At 37.8% G+C, this 18,873-nt stretch overlaps 1 protein-coding gene across 3 annotated transcripts in view; it reads left to right on the plus strand.

Moving 5' to 3' along the window:
* cpsf6 (cleavage and polyadenylation specific factor 6) overlaps nucleotides 1-18,873 on the plus strand; it is a 75,706-nt gene that overhangs the window by 18,512 nt on the left and 38,321 nt on the right. For all 3 annotated transcript variants that reach the window (XR_006314552.2, XM_087997103.1, XM_043709775.2), the window contains exons 6-9: nucleotides 116-617; nucleotides 1,967-2,082; nucleotides 3,040-3,193; nucleotides 8,576-8,775. Coding sequence is in view for 2 of the 3 variants with exons in the window: in XM_087997103.1 (XP_087853229.1) it covers nucleotides 116-617; nucleotides 1,967-2,082; nucleotides 3,040-3,193; nucleotides 8,576-8,771 (968 nt within the window). In the remaining variant the exon portion in view is untranslated. The remainder of the gene's footprint in view (nucleotides 1-115; nucleotides 618-1,966; nucleotides 2,083-3,039; nucleotides 3,194-8,575; nucleotides 8,776-18,873) is intronic.

Here is an 18,873-nt window from a genome sequence, read left to right on the forward strand (position 1 = left end):
CAAAGTTATTAGTGTTAAATATTGATCTAAATGTAATCCATGTAATCTTGACTATCAAGTGAATCATGTAAATTGCATTTCTTTGAATGTGACAGCATCTTTTTATTTTTGTCAGGGCAAGGTCCACCACGACCACCTCCAGGTCCTCCTGGTCCACCAGGCCCCCCGGGTCCGCCTCCACCTGGACAAGGTCTACCTCCTCCATTAGGTGGGCCACCAAACCGTGGTGATCGTCCTCCGCCCCCAGTTCTGTTTCCAGGACAACCGTTTGGGCAACCTCCCATGGGACCACTCCCTCCTGGTCCTCCCCCTCCTGTTCCAGGCTACGGTCCTCCCCCTGGCCCCCCTCCTCCCCAACAAGGGCCACCCCCACCACCTGGTCCCTTTCCACCACGTCCTCCAGGCCCAATTGGCCCACCAATTAATCTTGCTCCACCTCCCCATCTCCCTGGACCACCACCTGGTGCACCACCTCCAGCCCCTCATGTGAATCCTGCTTTCTTCCCACCACCAGCAAGTAATGTAATTCCCTCATCTGACAGCCGTGGACCTCCTCCATCAGATCCATACGGGCGTCCTCCACCATATGATAGAGGAGACTATGGACCTGCTGGCAGGTAATGTTTGTGTATCTTAGTTTAGCTTTGCAAATTGTCAGTTATTAATGTGTATGGTTGATAAAGTGACTGTGGTGATTACATTTTATGTAGACTCCTAAGACTTGGGTGAAAATCCACTAATGGTTGACTGTTGAAAAGAGGTTGTGATTTAAACTCTCTCCCCAGCGTGATGTTAAACTGTCGTTAATTTGTAGCTCTGTTGCATCTGTTGGTGGTCTTTTAAATATGTTGATATGGTTTGGCTTCAGCCATACAAACTCTTGTTTAAATTGGCTTCTGCCTGATGACAATCAATGTTACTCTTGCATGTTTGGAGAGGAGTGCATTTGTCGTTGCGTGAATAGGCAAAGGCATATTATAGCACTTAAATATATGAATTTACAGCAAAAGGTGGTGAACTTCTGTCTTAAATGGAAGTTAGTTTTTCTCCTTTTTCAAAGTACCTGATTGAACAAATGAACTAACTTTGACATTAAGTTCGATAACTTGTGTAGTGTAACAGGAAATATGATGTGATTTGATTCTTTATCAAAGTATTACAACCTACTGTAATTTGAGCCCTGCTATTCCTGATGTGTTCATTTATTGAAGTATGCACCCTATCCCAGTTTACCTGACTTTTAGATCAATGTTAATAGAAAATACAGACCAAGTTATAAAGTGCCTCTTAAATATATGCGTACTCACAGACAAACAATTAGAGAAGATACACTATTAGCAGAGCTAGAAAAAAAACTGGTGTCAGTTCAGTGGACTTTGCTTCCTGGTTCCGATGTTGAGATGATCCATCTTCAGCTATCCACATCCTTTGATGTTTGGTTTTCTTTCACAAAGTACACAGTAGATATTAAATCACTTGCTGTCAAATCATGTGGCCATCCTGATAAATCTCTGTTTTAGAACAGTCCTTTCTCTGTCCACCGTTTGTAAAGTTTCATTGCGCTCTGTTTAGAACATGGGTTAAGTTTTGACTCATAAAGCAATGAAATTACAATAAAGTGTAATAATACTCCAGGTGGCAGTAATGATAATTGAATGGATAAAATACAATTGGATAAAAGTAGATTTGATCTTAAGAAATTAGGTCCAAACACAGTAAGGTGTGTAAAACTTAAGGCTTCATCTGAATTTTGACGTCACCATTTATCATTCGTGAGTGGGAAAGAAATTCCAGCATTAGCATGCACAAAGAAATTTGCCAGAAATGGTTTTCTTCTTTTGTTTTTCCTCTCTACTTTATCCAATAGATCAGTTTAGAAAGTGGCAAAGTATCAGTTTTGTTGCTGTGATTACAAAAAATAAATTTGTGCTCAGCTTGCTTTTGTCTGCTTTACTTTCTATAACAGAGACATGGATTCTTCAAGGACTCCACTGAGTGAAGCAGAATTTGAGGAAATCATGAATCGAAACAGAGCCATTTCTAGTAGTGCAATATCAAGGGCTGTGTCAGACGCTAGTGCTGGTAAATTGGAGCAATTTGATTCTTTACTTCTCAATCCACCCTCAATACTGCTTCTATTCTGAAAAGTTTATCCAGGATTGTACTGATACTATAAACCACATAGTGCTTTGCCTGTTTAATTGAGACTCAGTTGATTCATCGATCTTCAGAAAGTATGTGCATTATGTATGAAAATGTACTATTTGACTCACTATCATGATGTTTGTGTTAGTAGGAATCTTTTGGGCATTCAGCAGTAGAACCAAAACATTGCAACTGCATTCTCCCCTGCTCCCCATTAATCTCCAACCAAAGCAGTTTTCAACTGTAGATCCAGTTGATTGGCTAACTGAGATTAATTAATGCAGCAAGTTGAGCAATCTTGAGATAATGGTTGTTGTGATGCAGTAATAGTGTTCTTTTTTTTTGAGCCAGGAGACCCAGGTTCAAGTCCCACTTGTTTCAGCAATGTGTAATAACATGACTTAAACAAATTGATGGGAAAATAGGAATGTGCTTGGAGATTAAATTAAGGCCCTTTTGGTCTATATGCATTAGCTATTTGGTGGGTTGAGTGATTTGGGAACTCCGTGCTGCAGAGTGCTGAGCGGGCAGAATCCGAAGATTGATTCTTGACAGTGTCGTAATTAAGGGTTATGGAGAAAGGGCAGGAAGGTTGATGTGAGGGTTGTCAGATCAGCTGTGATGTTGAGTGGTGAAGTGAGCTCGACGAGTTGAACAGTCTACTCCTGTTCTTTTTCTTATGATTTTATCAATAGGACCATGAACTGAACTGAAGTTGATCTATTTTTAGGCTAAAGTAAATGTCAGAATGTAAGATCAAAGTTAAAGTTGCAGGGCTTGGGTTAAATAAGGCGCAGTAGCTGTAAGTAAAAAATTCAACGTGAATTTAACTTTTAGTTAACTCTGGAAAGCTGAACAATTTTAATAGATTAATGGGTTTTTTTTGGATTTCAGGTGATTACGGGAGTGCTATTGAAACCCTGGTTACTGCTATTTCTTTGATAAAGCAATCTAAAGTATCTGCAGACGACCGTTGCAAAGTTCTCATAAGTTCTCTACAGGATTGTCTCCATGGAATAGAATCAAAGTCATATGGTTCTGGGTCACGGTAAGGCAATAATTGCCATTTTTAAAGTTCAGCAATTTAACTGAGGTTAATAAATAACAAAAATTATTTTCTGATGATTCAAAGTACAATCAATAATTATTTTGGTAACGTAGTAGTCAGTAGTGTGTGTGTCAATTTCACTTTCTGTTCCATTTCAAAAATATCACTCGACACCCCCGCTCCGCCAAGGTATTTACTTCAGTTACATTCTCTGGCGATGCTGTTCAGAATTATTTGTCCTTAAGCCTATGCAGTGAGAAAAGGGTGGGAGGTTATATCAAATTTGACATTTACCTCCAAAGGGGCTATCTTAGTTTTTGAGAGATCAACTGAGGAGAGAGCAAATTGAAATAGATGGTTAATTTCCTGTTGGAATTCTAGGTAGGCCTGGGGTAAAATTGGAGTATGGTGTCTGATAATCTTGTAGCTGAGTCATCCATTCTAAGCATGAACATACTACAAAAATACTGTCTTGGGCTATGTATGTCATTGCATTGTCTGAGTATATTATTGCAAATAATGATGCAGAATTGGGCTGCAAAGTATATGATTGCTGAAGGGAACTGAGCTTCAATGTAAGTGGCACCCTTTTATAATGATGAGGCAACTTATCTGATTTTATTGTCACATGTACCTTGGTACAATGCAACTGTTTTTGTTTTGTATGCAGTACACTCAGATCGCACCATTGTGCATAAGGGTAATAGAACAGAATGTGGAATACAATCCTATAGAAAACGAACAGAGTGAGGTCAGCATTAAATTTGAGAGGTCCATTCAGAAGTCTTAACAGCAGGAAAGAAACTGTTCTTGAACCTGTAGATACATGTTTAAGCTTTTGTATCTTCAGCCTGACAGAAGAGGTTGAAAAAAGTTATAAATGGGGTGGGAGGTGTCTTGAATTATGTTGGCTCTCTTCCTAACGCAGCAAGTAGTACAGATGGAATCAGTGGATGGAAGGTTGGCTTGTGTGACTGAGTTGTTTCTTACTATCCTGGGCAGAGCAGTTGCAGTGCCAAGCCTTTTCCTTTAGAAGATAAGGAATGAGTTGGAGAACAGATAACCGATCACTACCTCTGATGAGTAGGCTATTTACTTTTTTTTTAAAAAGTATCTTTTCTAAAGGATATAATTATAAGTGAAATGTTAGATTAAACTTGTGTGGAATCTGTGTTGGATCACAGAGTATCACAAACATTTTTAGTCTCTGTAACAAATATTATCTGGAGTTGTTGTGGAACGTGTAAAAATAAAATGCTAGCATGATGCCAGGACTCCCCTTCTTATTTGTCTAAAATTGAGAAGCCGTGAAACTAATCGGAGAGGCATTCAGGGTTATGAAAGAATTTCATTGAAATTGAAGAGTTGCTACCATTTGCAACTCTGATAAATGCAGTAGGAAATTAAAAAAAGACCACTTTTGTGGAGTATTGCTACATTCTTAAAACTTGTGATTCTAAGAGATGATGAGATGAATAACGTGTTGAGTAAGTTTGGTAAATACTTGAGGGTGAGTTAGATGAAGACTGGAAGGAGAATTTTGTGGAGCATGGCACTAGCATGGATTTATTGAGGGTAAACAGTTGTAAATACCGTGGAAATACAGAAGTGCCTATCTAAATCGTATAAGCTTGAGTTTCCTAAAGAACATCTTGAAAAATGTCCAAAGTTAGAGGTGGAAGTGCGTGATGTCTTGAAACGTATAATAGTGGGTAAATCCCCACTGATCAGGTGTACGTTAGAACTCTGTGGGAAGCTAGGGAAGTGATTGTTGTGCCTCTTGCTGAGATATTAGTATCATCGATAGTCACAAATGAAATGTCGGAAAACTGGAGGTTGGCTAACGTGCTGCCACTAATTAAGAAAGGTGGGGGGTAAGGACAAGACAGGGAATTATAGACCAGTAAGCCTGACGTTGACAGTGAGCAAGTTGTTGGAGGGAAACCTGAGGGATAGGGTGTACATGTGTTTGGAAAGGCAAGGACTGATTAGAGATGGTCAGCATGGCTTTGTGCATGGGAAATCATGTCTCTCAAACTTGATTGAGTTTTTTGAAGAAGTAACAAAGGGAGGATTGATGAGGGCAGAGCGGTAGACGTGATCTATGTGGACTTCAGTAAGGCGTTCGACAAGGTTCCCCATTGGGAGACTGGTTAGATCTCACAGAATACAGGGAGAACTAGCCATTTGGATACAGAACTGGCTGAAAGGTAGAAGACAGGGTGGTGGTGGAGGGTTGTTTTTCAGACTGGAGGCCTGTGACCAGTGGAGTGCCACAAGGATCGATGCTGGGTCCACTACTTTTCATCATTTATATAAATGATTTGGATGTGAGCATACAAGGTATAATTAGTAAGTTTGCAGATGACACCAAAATTGGAGGTGTAGTGGGCAGCGAAGAAGGTTACAACAGGATCTTGATCAGATGGGTCAATGGGCCGAGAAATGGCAGATGGGGTTAGAAAAGTAGATGAATGCGAGGTGGTGCATTTTGGGAAAGCAAATCTTAGCAGGACTTGTACACTTAATGGTAAGGTCCTAGGGAGTGTTGCTGAACAAAGAGACCTTGGAGTACAGGTTCATAGTTCCTTGAAAGTGGAGTCGCAGATAGATAAGGTGGCGTTTGGTATGCTTTCTTTTATTGGCCAGAGTATTAAGTACATGAGTTGGGAGGTCATATTGTGGCTGTATAGGACATTGATTAGGCCACTGTTGGAATATTGCATGCAGTTCTGATTTCCTTCCTATTGGAAAGATGTTGTGAAACTTGAAAGGGTGCAGAAAAGATTTACACTGACGTTGCCAGGGTTGGAGGATTTGAGCTAGAGAGAGGTTGCATAGGCTACAGCTGTTTTCCCTGAAGCGTCGGAGGTTGAGGGGTCACCTTTACAGAGGTTTATAAAATCACAAGGGGCATGGATAGGCTAAATAGACAAAGTCTTTTCCCTGGGTTGGGGGAATCCAGAACTAGAGAGCATAGGTTTAGGGTGAGAGGGGAAAGATATAAAAGAGACCCAAGGGGCAACTTTGTCACGCAGGGGTCTGGTGCAGTGTGGAATGGGCTGCCAGAGAAAATGGTGGAGGTTTGTACAATTGCAACATTAAAAGGCAGTTGGGCCTATGAATTTGGAGGGCTATGGGCTGTGTGCTGGCAGGTGGGACTAGATTGGGTTGGGATATCTGGTTGGCATGGATTAGATTAGATTACATTACATTACAGTGTGGAAACAAGCCCTTCGGCCCAACAGGTCCACACCGAACCCGCCGAAGCGCATCCCACCCATACCCCTACATTTACCCCTTACCTAAGGGCAATTTAGCATGGCCAATTCACCTGATCTGCACATCTTTGGACTGTGGGAGGAAACCGGAGCACCCGGAGGAAACCCACGCAGACACAGGGAGAACATGCAAACTCCACACAGTCAGTCGCCCGAGGTGGGAATTGAACCCGGGTCTCCGGCGCTGTGAGGCAACAGTGCTAACCACTGTGCCACCGTGCCGCCCACAAATGAATTGGACCGTAGGGTCAGTTTCTGTATTGTACATCTGTGACTTTAAGAGCATATTTAATTTTTGGTTTTAAGTCTACAAATTTTGAATTCAGGATTTTGAATTTTGGATTCAAATCGACCAGGACCTCATGAGGTGAAGAAAGTATTAGGGAAAGTGTGGAAAGGAGAAAATTTGCTGAAATGGAATGCTGTGTAATCAGTTTCAGACCTTGTGATAAAATTAAATAAACTGTAATGTTTATTTAGTTTTAACGTCTGCTTCTGTGAACCTGTACTGGTTTAACTGGAGGCCATGTTTTAGTTTAAATACATTGTATAAAAAGTCTCGTCACATGGTGCTCCAGTGATTTATGCAGGAATCGGTGCCTTTTGGTAGGAGCCAAATAAAACTGGATGTTTTTTTCCATTTTGCTAGTTAGTATGCCAACTTCTCATCCTCATCCTAGTTGATAACCAACATGTAATTGCATTCCCAGAATTAGACCAGGAAAACGATAGCTAATTTAAAGTAATTAAGAACTTATGGGAAAATTATAATTTAAGGATGCCTTATTTCATCAAAGTAAAAGACAAGGTTTAACCATTCATTTCATTTTGCAGATGTCCCTCTAAAGATTTGGGTAGTTTCAGGAATTGGGATGAAAGATCCTTTTAAAGGTTGAGGTTTAAAACCATGTGAGGGCTTTTCAAAGGTTCTTCCAGCTCAGGAAAAGTGGAGGATAAAACTTGAGATGAGGTTGATATAGATTGAACATTGTAAATCTCTTTAGCTGAGCACATAGTGAACAAAAAGAAGTTTGTTAATTGCCATTTCTGCTTCGTGTTTAACATACAACTATCCAGAAGTTAGCTTCTTCTCTAGATAAATATCAATGATTTCTTGACAGATGTTGATTCTTTGTAGGTGGAAATTTCTGGAATGTTCTTGGAAATTCCATGATATGCATTATATCATTTTATACATTAAGTTCAAATGCAGGTAGTTCTGGGATAACGTACATTATGGCAGCATGGTTTGGCTTAACATTGCTGAAGAATTAGGGTACAATATTTTCAAGAGCGCTCATCCTTGTTTGTAATAGCGTGATTCCAGCAGGGGTCTGTTCATGCTCTTCATTCTGCACATGCGCTGGTGTCTGTGCCATTTTGCACATGTGCTGGTGTCCACACCATTCTGCGTGCGCACATTCAATTCTGGTATTCGTGCCATATTGTGCATGCACCGATGTCAGGTGCTGACAGCAGTTTTCTGTGAAAGATAATTTACAGAGAGCAGCTTTCTTAACATTTTTTATATGTACAGTGTTAAATTTACTTTTTCATAATGAATATGAATTCAATCTTCAATCACGCAGTGCTATGCTTTGCATTAGACTTTTGGATATTTTTTGAGGAATTGAGTGATTTTCTTTTACCAAAACGTCAATTTTCCTGCTCCTCGGATGCTGCCTGACCTGCTGTGCTTTACCAACACCACTCTGACCTAAACTCTGGTTTCCAGCATCTGCAGACCTCACTTTTGCCTGTTTTTTTTTTACTGTCTGTCCTTAAACTCACTTTTCCCATAAGTGCCATTATTTCTATTAAGGTTTTGCTGGAACGCAACCACGGCATTATAGGAGAACTATCTGTTCAGAAACAGGGAGGCAGATAGTGCCTCAGGGTACTGACATCCTTCTTTAGGTGAAGGAAAAAGATTTTGGCTGATCATGAACAGCTAGCCAAAACAAAATCTAGAAATAGTTCTCAGGGTGTGACACTACTACTGATAGAAACTAGTCAATTAACCTGTTCAACCAGGCAAAACACTGAATGAAATGTGACTACTTAACTCTAGGTTGATCAGTTTTTTTTAAACCCATCTTAGAAAACGTGAACGTTCACGTGAGAGGGACCACAGTAGATCAAGAGAGAAAAGCAGACGCCACAAAGAGCGCTCACGAAGCCGTGACCGACATGATGACTATTACCGTGAAAGAAGTAGAGAGCGGGAAAGGCATCGTGATCGTGAACGCGATAGAGACAGAGAGAGAGACCGAGAACGAGAGTATCGTCATCGTTAAATAGGTGGGTTTCTCTGTTTTATCTGTTTTTAACTGTAAAATTATGTTTTACGTTTCTGCCTATTTTACAAGCAGATGTAAGGCACTTCAATTTTGTGAAGTAGCATTCGATTGGGACCTTAAGTTATAAAGAACCTGTTAACCACAGTCAGATAAGTCTTAATTTCGGTAAGTATTCCTGAATTTATTGCCAGAGATGTTTTGGTGTCTAATTTATTATTAATTATAATTTAATTCATTTACACTTACAGATTAACTCATTGCTCTACATGTAAGAATTTTCAAAGTTTTTGGGTATCAGCTCATTCTTCTATTCTTAATTTCTGCTGTAGTTTAGAATTTGGTCGAGAACCATGTCTTGAAATTCATTTGCAGAAGTAATTATCAAGCAATATGGGTTCCTTGGATAGTGTGAAGTTCTGCATCAAATCATGGTCTTTATTGGATTCTTTATTTCCCATTATCCTTATCTCTGTCCCCTGTCTCAGCACAAATGTTGTGGAGCACTTCTTTTTACTAATAAGTTCAATGCCAATGTCATTGATGCAGGAATGCTGGCTTCTTACAAAGCTCCCTCTTGTCCCTGTGCTTCCAGCTTGGAAGATTACCATTTGGGCGTCAGTTTTTAATTCACCCTTTTATAACTCTGTTTACTGTTCCTAAGCTAGAGAGATTTCTGGGTGATTTAGTATGTTGTAGAAATGCTTCCAAGTGTCAGTAATTCTGATATAAACCGAACAGCTTTCCAGAAGTAAGTTTTTGATATCTAAAGGATGTACTTGTAATTTTGCCATTTGTTTTGAGATTGGAATATGCACTAATTTTAAGTTTTTCTTTTGTGTAGCTATTTGATAGTTTCTATATTTGGGGGAATGGGGCTCTGATACGTATTCTCTTGATGGCTAATTAGATTTTTACAGGGACCTAACACTCAAAACTTGAGCATTTCTTAATTGCTAAATTTACAGATCGGGGGAGTGTGGGGGTGGTGTGTTTTTGTCGAAATAATTGGCCACAGTAATTAATCCTAAGCCATTGAGCATATGAAGCCGCAAAGTTCATGTTCCCCACAAGATGAGTAAAAGACCATGATATACTGAACAAATGATAGATTAGATTCCCTACAGTGTGGAAACAGGCCCTTCGGCCCAACAAGTCCGCACTGATCCTCTGAAGAGTAACCCACCCAGATTCATTTCCCTCTGACTAATGCACTTAACACTATGGACAATTTTTAGAATGGCCAATTCACCTAACCTGCACATCTTTGGACTGTGGGAGGAAACCCACACAGACACTGGGAGAATGTGCAAACTCCACACAGACAGTCACCCAAGGCTGGGATCAAACCTGGGACCCTGGTGCTGTGAGGCTGCAGTGCTAGCCACTGTGCCACCCCATATTCTGACTGCATTTATAAAAGGTGTTGTAATAAATTTACTGGCAATCCTTGCATTATTGGGTGGTGCTTGAGACTGGAGAATTGTATTTGAAGCATTTGGAGGTTTCTGGCACATTTACTGAAAAGAACAACTTAATGTATTATGCACTCGAAGCTGACGGATATGTGTATTTTACCTCCAAGATGCTTTCATGCACCCCCACAAATTGTCTTATAGGTTTTCTTCTCAGCTGCCTGGATAAATATTCAGTTTAAAGCTTTCCAGTGTTTTACACTTAGTGTAAATAGTTTCCAGATTAGGCCAATCCTGCATAATTACCTTGGATTAATTTTCAAAATGGAACATGTGCTATTTGTTAAGACCTTTTTATTCTACGTCTTTTTGTCCAGGCATTTTGACTTGCTTTCAATAAACTACAATTCATTAAAGTCTTGACTTGAGTATAAATTATGCCGTAACCTTTGTGGCATTTATTAATTTTTTTGAGTTGGCCCATAATGACAAAGCAAAGGGAACATAGCAATGATGAGTAATTAAATAAACAAATGTTCAGGTGATGTTTGTTGTGATGCAGTCTTCAAGTATCACATTCAGGAAAAAAAGTTACAAGTTGGTTGACAGTTTATTTTTTCCCTACAGGTAAATAAGTTGGTAACAGTAGTGGGCTATTTGAATTTTTTGTTTTTTGACAAAGTTTATTGTAAAGTTAGTTTAAAAAGTAAATTCAAATTCTTGCCTCTGACTTGCACTTAAAGCTCTGATGGTCCATAACACTATTTAGAGACTTTTCTGAATCCAGCAACCGGTATTTTTAGAAAAACTCTAATTTTTTGCTTTTTGACCTTCAGTATATATTTGGTAAATGGGCTTGTTCATTTAAAAAAAAACTTGTTCTGCAGTTTTTTAATTTGATGGGTACCCGATCACCGATCATGTCATGGATGTTTTCATGGTTTCTTTTGTGAGATTTTAAAAACACCCATACCAGGGAAAGCTGTTTTGTTTTTATATTATTCATACATAAAGTTCTAGCTTTCCCTCTGTAAATCTCATGAATTTAAGTGATTTTCCCCAAATTGTTTTGTATTAAATTTGAGATGCTGAATGTCTGTGGTATGCTGATATACTTCACATAATGAAATCTGAAAGCAACTCTGATTTTTGTCATTCCCAAGTATTGCAGTTACAAAGTTCATGAGATAAATAGTAGCAAATTAGTCATAAAGACATTGCTGTATATCAACAGACCTCTTCAATCACTATTGCTTAGTAGTAAGAACATTTTGGATTCAAGGATTCTAATGTGAAGCATTTCAGGAACTTAGGTTGTGAGTTACATTGCTTAAGTCTACTACACTTACTTGGTTGAGGTTAATAGTGTAGTTGTGCTGAAGGCTTTGCATGTTTAATTTTGTGATATTTCCAGATATTGGCACTAAACTGTACTAATTGAGCCACAGGGAAATCAGTCCTAAACTCTTAAGGCGAAAAGATAATAAATAGCAATCAGTGGTTTATATGATGAAAAATAAGCAATCAAACATCTTTATCATAATTTTTCATCTTGCTGTATTTGGCTTTTGAATATTTTTGCTCACTATCCTTAATTGGACAATTATCCTCCTCATTGCTGTTCATTTCCGTCTTCAATTGAATATCGTTGCTGGAGATAATTTCTAAGTGTAAACAGGTTTCACAGTTTGAAGTTTACTGTAGTTTGAAAGAACAATTGCTTGAATCTGATATTTGTGTACAATTGAAGCCTGGTTGACTTGAGTTTTTCATCTGACAATGCATTTCCATAAGTTGCCTCTCTAAGAACTGTCTTTAGTGCTGCAGTTATCTGTTGCTGCCTTAAAGCAATGATGCCAAAAGAAACCAGCTGTTTACACTCATTCGGCACTAGGTTGGGTTTTTGTTGACTTTCATTGTAGTTACTGAAGGACAACTTCATAATGATTTTAATATTATGGAATTCGGTTACAAGTTCTTATCTCAGCTGCATTTTATTTTGTGCATGCTATCACTACATGTAAATTGTCTGCAATACAAATTATTGTAACAAAGTTGCACAGTATATTCTTGAACAGTCTCTCAAATTAAATAGTTATAGTCACTGCAAGTGTCAAATTTAATGACGTTAAATTAAAGTTTTATACTATTATTTTGGCTAATAAGATGTCTCTGGCAACTCTAATTCATGCATGTGATTTGAGTGTCAATTGGAAGGGTGCAAAGAGGTTCTTTGTCAGGAGGGGGCATTAATCTTTTTGTACGTTACGTAGAAAGATGATTAAAATGTTTATTAAACATATGCAATTGAAGCTGTACAGTCTTCCCCGAGAATTTCCCATTTGCTAGCAACGTTTTGGTTCTGTTTTGTTAAACATTAATGACTAAGATTCAAGTGCAATCTCATGCGAGCTTGTAGAATTTCACCAAATTTACAGAGCAATTTGCACATAAAACCTTTCAAAAAACGTCTAACATTCAAGGCGGTGTGCATACACTTGTGATATATTTTGGTGGTGTTTGGCACCTGTGATTGAGACTGATCTGTAAAACTGTTTACCTTGTATAAAAGGTTGAATCAGATGGTCTGTATTTTTCCTTGAAAGTCTGTGTATATTTATCTGGAATGTGGTCTCAATTATAAGCTTTTAAATTGGACCTTCATATTGGTCACCAGTATTTCTCAATGTTGGTTTTCTTAAATTTTCCCTTGGATTTCCTTTGGAGAAAAACTAAAGTTGCTCTGACCCCACAATGAAAAGTTGGCCATGTCCTGTATCTAGCAAAAGTCTAACAACTTAATCCTCACTAAATCTTAATTTCAAAATAAAATAGTTTGTTGCTTCAGAGCCTTGAATTGTTTCAAATAAAGTTTTTGTTTTATATAGATGTTTCAAAATATACTCCAGTGAGATGTCCCACTTAAATACGTTCTGTGTTGCACCTTTCAGTATTTGCTTGTATCAACATTCCCTGCAAATTTAGGAAACCTGTCTGGTGTTTTTTTTTGTTTTGTGAAATGGTAGCTCCTGTAGTGCTGCTTATGTCATTTCACAGTTGCAGAAAATTTCTATTTCATCTTTATAAGCCAATTAGGGGTACAATGCCTTAATGTGGTGAATAAAGTATTGATAATAGTTGTCTTGTACTCACAAATTTAGTCTACAAATTGCATGAGGAATTATCCACAGTAATCAAAAGCAGGGGCTTGTACAAAATACTCCATTGTAAAAGTTTTGTATGTTGTGTAAATGCTGTAAAATGCTGGCTTTGTTATCTGTATAAATACAATTTTAAACTTAACTGTCCATGGGTGTGCAAAATTGCTTTTGTAATATAATTCGAATGTGATCGCCAAGTAAAAATACAGTTATCCCTATTATTTCAAAATTCTAAATATCAAATCAGTTGTTTTGTGCCATTTCTCATTGTGTTTTTATTATTGATTTCCTAATTATATCTGGATTGTGAATGTTTTAATCTTTTTAAAGCTTTAATAGTTGCAGTGATTACATCCTTTTTTGGTGGAATAGAAATTATGTGCATTGTTTTGTGACCCATATTTGGATTCAGCTTCAACCCTATTCCTTTTAAATGGCTTAATCATTTGAATTCTGTAATTCCCAACTGAAACCAAAGTGCTGGAGAAAGTTCAGGACTGGCAACATCTGTGGAGAGAGAAGCAGTGAACACATTAAGAGCAGCATGACTTTTCTTCAAGTCTTTGGTTTCAGATTGTTAAATATTTCACTGTCCACAGATGCTGGCAAGCAACTGGGTTTCTCCCAACACTTTTTTTTTAATCTTTATACCTCCAGCATTACAGTATTTTGCTTTTACTCTATTTCCTAATCCTGTTTGCTGGATAGATTGCCCAGAAAATGGACATAGCTCTCCCTATTGGCTGTTCTTAGCTTAATATTCATGCATTCTGCTTTCGTTACAAGATTCATCAACTCTTCAAATGTTTTATATCACTACAAAATAATAGTGTAGAAAGTATCCATAGATGTTAAACCTTGAATAAATGCACTATGATACCTTTTATAGAGTATTTTGGAATTCGTGTGCCTTAAAGGTTTGTACTGTGAAGAATTTTCATTGTAAAAGCTGGTCATCTAAGTATTTCCATTTTCAAGCTTTGTTGAGATTTCATTTTCAATATTGGTAGTACCTATATAATCACCATGAGACATTATTTCCTATCTGGAGATCTTGGTATGTGGATTTGCCATATTAGAGCACTTAATAAAGTTGTAGAAAGTGATTTTCACATGTTGGTTTATTCATTTAATGTGTTCAACACATTGCACCACAAAACCACCTCCAAAGATGTATTGCTCCAGCATGCATTAAAATTACACTCGACACTTTTACTATATGTAGTAAGAATTAAAATCTTTGGTCTGAGTAGATTGTAACATCTAATTAGCCCAATCAAATGTTTGTATGGACTGGCTTTAATACTGCTAGGCATAATTTGTGACATCCATTGGACACCAACTTTTCTTGAAGCCAGGATAAGTTGATTTAATGCTCGTGCTATCATTTTTATAATTGGTGCATGAGTGTAAATGAAGTGCATAGAGGAACTAGAATTCAGTCTTAACCAGCAATTGCTGGTCACGTACTATAAGAACATCTGTACAAAGTTGCTTATTAATATCAACTGAAATGAACTATGCGCTGTTGACAAGCAGGCTGTTCTCACAACACTAGAATGCAGTTCTGTGACTATCATAACTATTGGTTTTTTGAGAGCCAAGTTTTTTTCTGTAGCTCTACAGATATTTTCTCATAATTATCTCAGTTCTCTCAAGCCATGAAGAATCTGCCTCCAGTAGTCATTGATGCATTCCAGATGCTAACCAACCGCCATTTATTTAAATTTATTTTTCTTGTCACCTTTGTTTATTTTGCATTCCCCATAAATTGATGTCCTGTTCTGTGTTCCCAGTAATGGGAATGGTTGCTTCCTGTCTATTCTGTCTGGACTCCTGGCAAATTTGAACACTGTCAAATTTTATCTCTTGCCCTTTTAAAGAGGAAACATTTAAGCTGACCATACTTAGTCACTGGGATCAGACCAGATGCAACTCGGTAAGAAAGGCTGGAAGCTGTGCGGGCAGTAGACACAATCTTCCAATTGTCCTGGTGCCTAGATGACTGGATAATTGCAAATGTTATATGTTGTCCATAAATGATGCAAAGATAAATATGGAAACTGCAAGACATGGATTTGAACTTTCAAGATCTCTATAGCTGAAAAGTATTTAATTTTTGTTTTTATTATCATTAACAGCCACTTGGGGGAAAAAAATTGGTTTAATTCAACCAAGCCAGGACAAATCATATTTAACTTGACTTAAGAGTTAATGAGATTAAATAGAATTAATGTGGTGTAATGGACTTCAGAAATGGGTACAAGTTATCACTAAAGCTTAGCAAAGTTTAAGCCTACAACACATGGAAAGTAGCAGTTTGTACAAAAAGATGCTTAATGACAGGAAATCGAAGTGGTGATTGAATGCTGTTTGAACAAGAACAAGGCCTGCGTCAGGGTTCCTCAACATTTGGAACCATTGCTATCTCCTTCATTTTCATTAATGACGTGGATGTGGGTGTGCAGAGCATAATCTCAAATTGATGGAATCATTCTCAGAACAAGTCTTGTAAAGACTTAGGTTTTCAAAATTTTCATGTAGAAATGAAATATAAAAACATTTTTTTTTCGGTGAAGGACCAGAGCATACACTGCAACACCATTATTGTGTGCTTAAGTTGTATTGCAAAATTTCACTTCAATTGGCTGTGTATTTATACCATAATTGTGTTATCTGCTATATGATTGAAATCCTTTCAACCTCACAGACAAAGAAAAGGCATATTTAATATGAAGTACTTCCACATGTATGGAAATATGTTGAACTTGGAAATATTAGATTTGCTGACAATTAATTTTGCATTTGATGTCATTGTCAATCCAAGTGTAACATCATTTTAAAATATCCCCAGAAAGCAATAAGCTTAGTTCCTCCATTGGGCACACCCCTTCAAAAGAGAACTTTTTTGAGGTTTCCATCATTAAATCATTTTCAGACCTTCTTTTGTAAGGGAAATTAAGCTTCCCATTGTGACAACAGCATTGAGTTTGTGCAACTTTCATTACAATTAAAATTAAATGGAGAAAGACTGCAGAAAGCTACAGCACAGAAGGAATTGGGAACCGTCGTGCATAAATGACAAAAATACTCATGTCCAGGTTTACAGGGTAGTGGGAAAGACAAATAGATTGTTGATCTATACTTCAAAGGCAATAAGAGTATAAAAATAGGGAAGTTTTGCTAAAACTATGCAAGGCACAAGTTCTCTGCACCTAGAACACTGAACAGTTAAGATTTCCTTTTATATAAGGATAGATAGCAAAGGTTTGGAGGGATATGGGCCAGATACGTGAGCCTAGTTTAGTTTGGAATTATGTTCAGCATAGACTGGTTGGGCTGAAGGGTCTATTTCTATGCTGTATAATTCTCTATTTACTAGCATTGGAGGCAATTCAAAGGGTTCACTAGGTTGATCCTGCGTATGGAGGAATTCTCTTTTGAGGAGAGGTTGAGTGGGTTGTGCCTGTACCCATTGGAGGCAACTTTACTGGAAGATAATAAGATTCTTAAGGGACGTGACTGGGTAGATGCAGAAAGATTGGTTCCCTTTATTGGAGAATCCAGGACCAGAGTTCATAATCTTGAATAAGGATTCATGCAATTAGGACAAATGAGGGAGTTCTTGAGGGTATGAGTCAGAATTCCTTACTGCAAGGGACTATCATTAAGAATATTGAAGGCTGAGACACCTTTTTAATCAGTAAGGAAATAGAGGGTTATGGAGAAATGGCAGGAAAGTGGAGTTGTTGATTATCATATCACCCATAGTCAGAATGGCAGTGTAGATTTGATTATCCTAATTGCCAATAGTCCAGCTGCTGTGTGTACTACCTAAAGTTGTTGTTATTTGCATATTCAAATGTTATAAAGCTGTCTTTTTAAATAGCATTCAGGGGTGTTTGAGTAATTTTCATTCCTTTTGCAGGTTTGTGGAGTTTTTTGGACATGGGAAAACTATAACCAGTAGAAAACAATTTAGTTTTGGTCTTGCTGATACAAATGGATTATTGCAATTAGACAGTCGGTGTCTAAATAAAATGTTGACACACCAAGCCATGTTTTAAAATTGATATTTTAATGCTTTTGGAATCTTAACTGGTGAAATAAACCATTTGTAACCCTTAACCAGGTTGTGATGTAAATTAGTTGAGTGCAGGGTAGGACCAACAATATTTTCCCTCCTCTTTTTAATGTTCTTAAATCTAATGCATATGACCTAATTCAGTGCAACGCCAACTATCTCTTCCAAGAGTCAATTGATTTTTACCATTTCCCACTTCGAGAATATGTGAGGATTGGAAGAGATGTTGAATGTTGCAGGCTTTATTTGTTGAGTATTTAATTGTAGGGGAGGTGTGCACTCTAAGATGCTGCCCCAGCTAGCCCCTCTCTTCACCCCTTAAGCAAGATCCCCTTTCTCTCCCTCTCTTTCGTCCTGTTTGCCTTTCTTTCCCTTGTCCATGCTCTCCTCATGTCTCTCTTCTCTTCAACCCCAATCCCCACAAAAAAAAGTAAATGGGTTGATGAAATTGAAAACCATGTTGTTTTTGCAGCAGCAGTTCAGTTTCAGTTTTACTAGGACATAACAACCAACACTAAAAGAAAACCAGAGTTGAAATGCAGCTTACGCTGTCTTAATGTAGTCTGAGCTTTATAGCAGCCATTGCTGTGTTGAAGCATTTGGGAATCCATGCCTAAATAAATCAAACAACTGAATGAAGCAGAGGAAATGTATCCTTATGTCTGTTCTGTTCTAATTATTTCTATAGAATAGAATTCCTGTTGCACTAAACTGTTGCACTAAAGTATTTGTGAAATAAGTTTGCTAAGTTGTAAATATGAAAATTGTGCATTAACATCCCATATTTGTAGTTAATAACAGCACCTAACACTCCGTGTCTAATTGTAATCCTCTTTAGATTTCAACAAAATAGACTTTTTGTTTTCTGATATATTTTATGCATGAATGTTTTGTTATCCTTCAATTTTAATGTTCTGGTTCTGACCCATTTATTGTCATTTGTTGTAACACCAGTCTGAGGAACTTTAACAATCTGGCATCTGCTAACCATCCACTATCGATTTCAAAAATTCCTTATTCTTTTAAGCTAAGAACCTTTCGAGCAATATGTAATCACTTACTACTAATGTATCAAGTTGTGTAGGAACATGGGAAGTGGGATTAAGCTCTTTGTCTTCTGTACCTTGTTTACTATTTAATTAGATCTTGGCTGATCTGCCTCAGTCTTTCATCCAGATAATAGCCCTATTTCACTTGATATTTTGTAATACCGAAAAAATGATTGATGCACATATCATAAACTCATTGCCTGGTACCAGCCCTTCCTGGTAGGGAATTCCAAAGATTCACCAACATTTGTAAAACAAAATTTGTTCTCATCTTGCCCTAAGTTGTTTAACTCAGTCCTCTGGTCCTGAGAGGCTGTCGCAGTCTCTGGCTCTCGCTCTTGCTATGTCTCACCCTTACACTACCAACCTCCCATCCTACCCTAACAAAGAGAG

The sequence above is a fragment of the Chiloscyllium plagiosum genome, unplaced genomic scaffold (genome assembly GCF_037043375.1).
Source record: "Chiloscyllium plagiosum isolate Xiang-an unplaced genomic scaffold, Cpla_swu_hap1 HiC_scaffold_19, whole genome shotgun sequence".
NCBI classification, from domain to species: domain Eukaryota; kingdom Metazoa; phylum Chordata; class Chondrichthyes; order Orectolobiformes; family Hemiscylliidae; genus Chiloscyllium; species Chiloscyllium plagiosum.